We start from the raw sequence: 8,125 nt of genomic DNA, 5'->3' as shown, positions 1-8,125 counted from the left end.
GAACGTGTTATTTACTTAAATAGCACGAGAATTCTGGATCAATCTGAAAAATCTCTATCCCTTCCACACACTACTCCTTTCCCCTGCCGTGTGAGTCACGCCCACCCCGAAAGGGAAATGGCTTAATGGTGTAATGTAATGTAATATTTAAGGTCTACAATGTCACAAGATCGACTTTCCAGTTTAGGAACTTTATCAATTGAAAATGATATAGCCGAAAACCTAGACTTTTCTGCTTTAATCAAAGATTTTTCCGATAAGAAAGCCCGAAAAGTTAACTTCGGACATTAAAAAAACTTAGTTTATAATCTTGACCTGCTTTGTTTTCTTTGTACTAATTTGTATGTATTCTGAACCTATGTTTTCTGAAATAACATGATTTTTCTGTGGACTCGACCAACGTGATTTGTTTTTTTTTCTACTAAAAATCTCGAAAATTTAAACAATAGGGATATTTTTCATTTTGAAAGGGGCGGCATGAAAGATTTTGCCCGAGGGCGCTACATAGGGTAAGGCCGGCACTGTTAATAGGTGACGTTTTTAGTCATGTTTTCCATAAGCATGTACATACATCGTTTAGAAAACTGTTTTGAAATATAAAATGCGTAATATTATTTTCATTTCAATATATTTTATTATGAAAATAATATTTTGCTAATTAAAATTTTTTTAAAATTGGTCTACTCGCATTGCTTACAATGCAACAACAGGGTGTGATGGGACAACTAGCGCTGCGCTGAAGATATTGGGAACTAACCAACTTAGACACTAAGGGATCGCCATTTTGTTTTCGGATGCACGGGGCTGGTGACTATCGACGGAATTCGATAAGGCCGTATTCTCAATTCTTCTATTACTCGTTTATTATTTATCAGCAAGGATCGCTTTGGTTTCATTAAATTTTTCTCGCTATCCAGGAGTCATAGAATTTCACTTAAAATTTAAGCGATTATTGTACACATGCATTGGACGTATTTTGCAAAACCTTGAAAAATTTGTTTAATTTTCACTTTATTGGTAATTAAAAATATACACACGGATTTGTCAGAGTGCAAGTTTTTAGTATTTCAATAGAACGTTCACTCAAGATTTTAAACAAAACAGAAAACTGTTAATTAATTATTCACTAATAAATTAATTAGATTATAATAAAAAAAATACATTATATGTAGAATTGAGAACTCACCGGTTCTGAAAAAATCGTTTCAAGTCGACTTTGAATGTCTTGTCCTCTTTTTGGTCTTATTATCATATAAATAGCAGATAGCTCAGAGCAGCATCTGAGAAGCTTTTCTATCAAAATGGTTCCAAAAAAGCCTGTACCGCCTGTAAATGACACAATTTTTATTTCAAAAGTTGAATTTTTTGTTTTCAAAAGCAGTCTTACAGCTTTTATTACGATTTTTATACTTCATTATATATCAATTGGTTTCTGTGAAATGTTTAATTTAATTATCAATTAGAATTTTTTATTATTCACCTGTAATGAAGATACTTTGGTGGGCATAAAAATTCTGTACTGCTGTCATTGTCTTGGATTTTTTATTTGCCATTTTTTGAGATACCTATCTGAAATAATAATATTATCTCAATGACTATCACTCTGAAAAGTGTTTGAATAAATGATTTATTCTATATAGGATCGACAAAACATTTGACTGATTTAAACCAATATTTGGTTGTTTCAAACCAAAATTTATTTGGTTGAAACACACTATTTTCAACCTAATAAAATTTTATTTAAATAGATTTCACGGTATTTCATGAAATTCTAAAGGATTTCCACGGATTTTTTCAGTTTTTATAACAATTTTACGAGGTTTCAAAGATATTCAAACAATGAATTTAAATTGAAACGCTTAAATCGGCTTTTAAGAGATTTAATAAAATTTCTGCGGATTTTAAGGAATACATGAATCAATTTGAAAGAATTTTGAGGTATTCCAAAGAATTTTGACGGATTTTAAATGATTTTATCAAATTTAATAAAAATTTTAGTGGATTTCAAAGATATCCAAGTATGTCAAGAGATTTCAAAAGATTTCAAAGGGTTTTGAAAGACCTGTACGTATTTTAAGGGTTTTAAACTAATTTTATGGTAATTCCAAACATTTTAAATAATTTTAAAGGATTTTGTCGGTTTTTAAATGATTTAATAATATGCAGGGAAGTATTTTGGGGTAGCTAATTTCTAATTAATAAGATTTAATTGTAAAAATAAGTCCCGCGACTTCAGAATGGATCCTCAGGGATTTTTGGGTCAATGATTACGAATCTTTAGCCAAACTTATAAAATTTGAATTGCCGGATACAATAAGGCTGGCAAAAAATGTAAAAATAAGTCTCGTGGCTTCAAAATGGGTTCACAAGGGTTTTTTGGGTTGCTGATTATGAATCTGAAGTCAAAATACCCAAATTCAAAATGGCAGAGACAATACTTATTCAACAAAATTTTATTTGCTATTTTAAATTTTGGAATGTTTACACCAAATTCGTAATCAGCGATCCAAATAATGCCAGAAAGACCCATTTTTAAGTTTTGGAACCAATTTCATAATTTTTATCCGCCACATTGGATCAGCCGTTTCGAATGTTTTTATTTTGATAATACTTAGACAATATTTGTAGCTAATTAAATATTGCTAGTCACACTTATATTTAGTTTGTACAAAGGCTGAATTTTCTTACTTTCTTTATTTATAAAATCTATTCCGTGAACAAATAGCATGTTTTTAAGGTTTTCTAAATTTCAAATGAAATCTCTAAGTTAATTTTAAGTTGCTTTTTATTCTTGTAAATTCTTAAAAACTATGTGAAAAATATTTAAAAACACGGTTAGAAAGGTGTCATACTTGTAAAATTGAAAGGATCTTATTTAACACCCAAGGATTTCAAGGGATTTCAAAGATTTCGATGTGTCCACACGGGGATTTTTAGAGAACGGCAATGAATAAGTTTAATTTAATTTATATTCCTAAAAGATTAAAATTGTTAAATATTCATTTTAACCCATTTTTGCTATTTCACCAGATTTAAAGAATTACATCAAATTTCCAAGGATTTCAAAGGATTTGAAAACGGTTATAAGATTTCAAGAACAATCTAAGGTTTTTAACCAATTTAAAAATATTTATTGAATATAGACATATTTCCAAAGATTCCAGGGATTTTAAGAGATTTTAAAGGATTTTCATAGATTTCAACGAAATTTTAAGCAATTTTAAAGACACCAAAGGAATTTGTATATTCTTTCTTCGTACATTTTATTTGCAAATAATTTTATTAAGGAGAAAGTTTATTTGTATATTATTTATTCTTATGCTGATTATCTTAACATTTTTATCTAAATAATAAATTACCTACAATCCATGGAATCTTTTACAACCTTATCCAATTTCATGCAATCTTGTGGGTACCAATAGATTCAGAGGAATTATCCCTACAAACAATAATTATTATAAATGGATTATTTTGCTAAAAAACTGTTGTTTTTTACTATAAAGGTTTTAAATTTTGCAACGTTCACCATCTTTTTCTATTTAAAAAGGTTCGAAATTATTTTCCTCACATAATTCACTCGCGGATCTACTGACGCTGCTAACTGGTTTTCTATCTCCATATATAACAAGAAAATCTATTTAAATTCATGTATTCCTAATTACAATTATAAAATTTTCAAAAGTTATTAACGATTAAAAACGCATAGAGATTGAAGATTAAACTGAAAGCAAATGCATGTCATTCATTGCTTTTTACGTGCGTCGAATGAAAAAGAAACTTAGTAGTTACAAACTGATGTTACTAGAAGCAAATAACAAATATTTTCTGCTTTAATTTCCAATTTTTTGTTCAAAGATCTACCAATTCTTCACCGAGTTGCATTAAACCTTTTGGAATCCACAAAAAATAATTAAAAAGTAAATTCTGCGCAGAAATATTGTTTATTTTCTTTGCCGCATTCCATTGCAAGCTTCCTTTACCTTTTTCCTCTCTTAAATCCTTCCTATGCATGCTACCATATTTCCTCTTTTCATTTATAGAATCTGCTCTTTTTATTTTCATAATACATCCTTTATCTGATATCATCTCCAAATCTAAAGCCTGCTATTTTGGTCTATCTCCTCTCTCCCTGTCCCTTTTCTGAACACTTTGGCACTCCTTCCTTTTTATGATTTGATACCATTTATTATATTTTGATTCCTCAATCATCACTCATATTTCTAATAATTATTTTCCCCTGACTATTCTTTCCAATTCTTTATAGTTTATTGCAGTCCCTTCTCCTACAACTCTAGCACTAAAGAACTCCTTTCTTTTTTTCTGTACTCATCTATACGAGGTGTGTTTCCATCTTTTATTATTCCTGAGAACTTGAATAATTCTTTCCTGATTCTATCCCCTTCCTTTTAGGCTTCTTCGCTTACTATCCATTACTTTTTTCCTAAATTTCCTTTCTGTCCATCCTAAAAAAATATATAAAATTTTTTTCCCTTCTACCATTTTAATATTCTGATTTACAATTTTTCTTCTTTTTCTCTCTTTGCTTACTACTTTCCAAACCTCTTATTCAGTACTAGCCTTCTTCGTCTCTCCTTTAAACTTTTTATACCCGACCTCTTTTTTTAACTGTTCTTCTTCTGTTGATACATTTGCTCCTTCTGCCCTTTTTGGATTTACTGTGTTCTTCCTCTTATTGTTATTCCTCCCCCCCCCCTCCAATGTCACTATTATGGGAAAGTAGATGCAAATTTATATAATCACCTTCCTCTAGTTTCTTGAAACTCTCTCTTGCTTCATCGTTCACTATCACATTATAAATTACTGTTCCCTTTACTTCTCCTGGGCTTGTATATTCCCCTTCCTCACCCTCTTCGATATTTTTTCCCATTTTTACCTCTTCTCCCACTAATCCTCCTTTTAGTTGTATCATTTCTTTCATTTCTTCTCCTGTTATATATTACTGCCTTACTCCTATTCGCGGTGGGCACGATTTATAGAGGTGCTGCAATCACATCCATATGATCGGGTCACGTGGTTTGAAAGCAGGCTAGTTCGAATGTTTACACTGTGATGTCTCTTAATAATTAATATTATTCAAATAAAAACAATTCTAAATTGACGTGAGGTACCTAAAATTATTAGAAATTTGTAAGTTTGTGCATGAAACATTTAACTGTTGCAATATGACAGAAGGAGAAGCGGTTTTAAAAGCAGGACAAGTAGTGCTTTTGTTCGTTGCACTGCAAGGACCGGTAATAAAATGAAACTTACAGGTCTTGTTTTGCAATGAAATTGCAAGTAATTGCAAGTGCATTGAAATTATTTCCTTACAAAATTGAAGGCTCTGTACGATTTCTTTTACAAACAATAGAGATAGAGGAAATAATTGGTTCCTACAAAGCTGGCCGTCTGGGAGTTGCAAACATGTTGTAGCAGTATTAGTATACTTAGAAAGGTACGTATTTAAATAGATTTGTAAGTATATTAAATTCCAATGCTTAATAAATGTAAAAGCTCTGTAGATGAATGCATACATTTCAATTTAAAAATTGAGGCTGTTGCGTGGATAAAAGCTTCTATAACCTCAAAATTGAAACGTTCAATTTTACTCAACAAGTTTTCGAATTAAATTTTTTGTCTATGTTGAAATAATTTATTATATACTGCTTTCTGAAGTGTAACAGACAATAAATTTTAATAATCAGGAAAAAGTAGCCAATCTTGATATCTTGTGTAAATTCGTGACATCTCTCAAACTAAACTTTTGAATTTATTGTGAAATCTTCGTAATGATAATTTTTAAATATTTCTAGAATAGTAAATCTATCAAGTTCACAATATTTTTAATTTCAGTTCAGCAGCTCAATTTTAGGGGAAATGGGGGATTTTTGCTTCGAAAAAAGGGATTTTTGTAAAAAAGGACGAAATATTTTTCCATAAAAATATTAACGCAACCAACAAAAGTTAATAAATTTACCACTTTTATAAGAAACTACAAATTTTCATAACAAATAAAATTACATTATGATCAGTCGCGAATTATTTTGCTCCTTAAGAAGAAAATTGATAATGTTAATTAAATCACGTCAGATTTTCATTTTTCTACTTTTTTCTGCGCAACTAAAAAAAACTAATATTTTAGGAGACAGTTGAATTTCTAACAAAAACATTAATTGCAGCCAAGAAAGATAAATTGTCGACCAACAAAGATTACTTTTTCACAAAATAGTTACTCTTCAACCAACAAAGTTAAATTTGTAATCAAGTAGTTGATTTTTCAATAAACAAGACAAAAGTAAATAAATTTATTAAAATAATTATTTCTTCATATGTGAATGCAGCTAACCTATAAACATCAATCACAACATTCATTTTTTGATACACTGCCAATGCATATTAGGATTAGAAGACTTACAGTTATTATAATTTAAGATTAAACCAATATATTTCACTAAACTCCTAAGGTTGACCCCACTTTTAATAAATATTACACGTAATTATTCCATGTAAGCCGCATATTTTGCATCTAAAAAAACTCTTGTTAACCTTCCCCTTACTCTTTCTCATCCCCTTTTTATCTAGCCACGTCTCCATAATTACTACTGCGCTGTATTATTCCAAATTTCTTATAAAATACTTAACCCTTCTTTTCACGTCTGCTACATTCTAGTAACATTCCATTCTTCCCTTCTTTCCTTTCTCGTCTCTGTCGTTGAGTATCTTTTATATTCCAACATAAATCATAAAAGTAAAAAATGTCTAGTATTTTTGCAGTTTTTATGAACTTATTACCACCATTATTTTTTTGTTCTGACAAGTTATACATTTAGTAAAAAATAATAGAATATACTCCTCATAATCTGTGAATGAACTGCTACAAAATTCGCCATTTTTTGTGTATTTAAAAACTTTCCGCATAAGTTTGATAGCCTTGTATAATATTAATGAATTTTTTTACAGCAATAGAAAAAGTAATGTTTTTGCTCATTTTCAATAAGTCCAACATTAAAATTAATAACTTTTTTAGCGATTTCATTCAATAAGTTATGAATATTTTAATTTTCCACATTCAGACAAATCCTTGATGTAAACCGGGACGAGCTGTCGCTGTCTCCACACTTGCCGTTCAATTAATATATATTTATTCTAAAATAGCTGCTCAAAGTCCTTTATTACAACCTTCAATTTTAACCTTAAATGTTACCAATTGCTGAGGTAAGTAATTTAATAGCAATACATCAATTAAATTTTTTCTATAAAAACAAGTAAATATGCGTTAAAATTTAATATAATAGAATAATATTAAACATTATAAATATTAATAAGATTAATATTATCGATTTACTCGAAAATTTAACTGTTTGCTTTTAAATTAATTGTTCTGTTTAAAATTTATGTTTTCAAGTTAAAAATGTAAATGTTTTTAAGAAAACTCGACTTTATGAGATAAAAATGCATTCTTTTTGTCGGAAAAGACTACTATTATATTACATTCTCATCAGATAAGGTATTAGATGTGTGTAAAATTTGACCCCCACAGTTTTTGTCAAATGTCCACTTTTCGAGACCCCCTGAATCTTAAAAACAGGTGTTTACGAATGTGTCTGTATGTATGTTTGTATGCATGTATGTACTGTATGTCTATGACTCAATGTCTATGTCAGTATGTCTATGTTTGTATGTCTGTACGTCTGTATGTTTGTTTGTCTGTGAGTACGACGCCAAGTTGGCCAAGTTGGTTAGTCAGCCATTTCAAATATTTTTCAGACCAATTTTTTCAAAATTCAAACATTTCCCGTGCGGATATTAATACTATTCAAAAAGAAAAATAATTTATCCTAATGACTTTTTTCATAAAACAAAAAATTACGAGAGTTATAGTATTTACAAAATTATAAAAAATAGACGAAAATGACCATTTTAAGCCAAAAAACGCACAACATGGAAAAAAGCCAAGAGAACAAAAAAGTTGCTTTCTGAATGCGTTCAAAGATTATAAGAACAACTTTTTTAACTGGAAAATCCAATAATTACATTTTTTGTCAGTCAACAAAGCATCTGCCCGCTGCGTGGGCACATTGTCATCCCAAATGTTGTCTTTTAATTTCTTTTTTCTTTTGTGTAT

The 8,125-nt window shown here is 29.6% G+C and overlaps 1 protein-coding gene across 1 annotated transcript in view; it reads right to left on the bottom strand.

Moving 5' to 3' along the window:
• Positions 1-3,579, bottom strand: part of LOC117169261 (fatty acyl-CoA reductase wat-like) — a 24,246-nt gene extending 20,667 nt beyond the window's left edge. Inside the window, exons 1-4 of the mRNA XM_033355538.1 lie at positions 3,527-3,579; positions 3,360-3,439; positions 1,481-1,569; positions 1,187-1,326 (exon numbers count right to left, since the gene is read on the bottom strand). Of these exons, the coding sequence (XP_033211429.1) occupies positions 1,187-1,326; positions 1,481-1,553 (213 nt within the window). The 5' untranslated portion in view covers positions 1,554-1,569; positions 3,360-3,439; positions 3,527-3,579. The remainder of the gene's footprint in view (positions 1-1,186; positions 1,327-1,480; positions 1,570-3,359; positions 3,440-3,526) is intronic.
• Between the last annotated feature and the right edge of the window lie 4,546 nt (positions 3,580-8,125).

The sequence above is a fragment of the Belonocnema kinseyi genome, chromosome 3 (assembly GCF_010883055.1).
Source record: "Belonocnema kinseyi isolate 2016_QV_RU_SX_M_011 chromosome 3, B_treatae_v1, whole genome shotgun sequence".
NCBI lineage: Eukaryota > Metazoa > Arthropoda > Insecta > Hymenoptera > Cynipidae > Belonocnema > Belonocnema kinseyi.
Note: the sequence above shows the minus strand (reverse complement) of the source record. Positions and strands in the feature narration are given on the sequence as shown.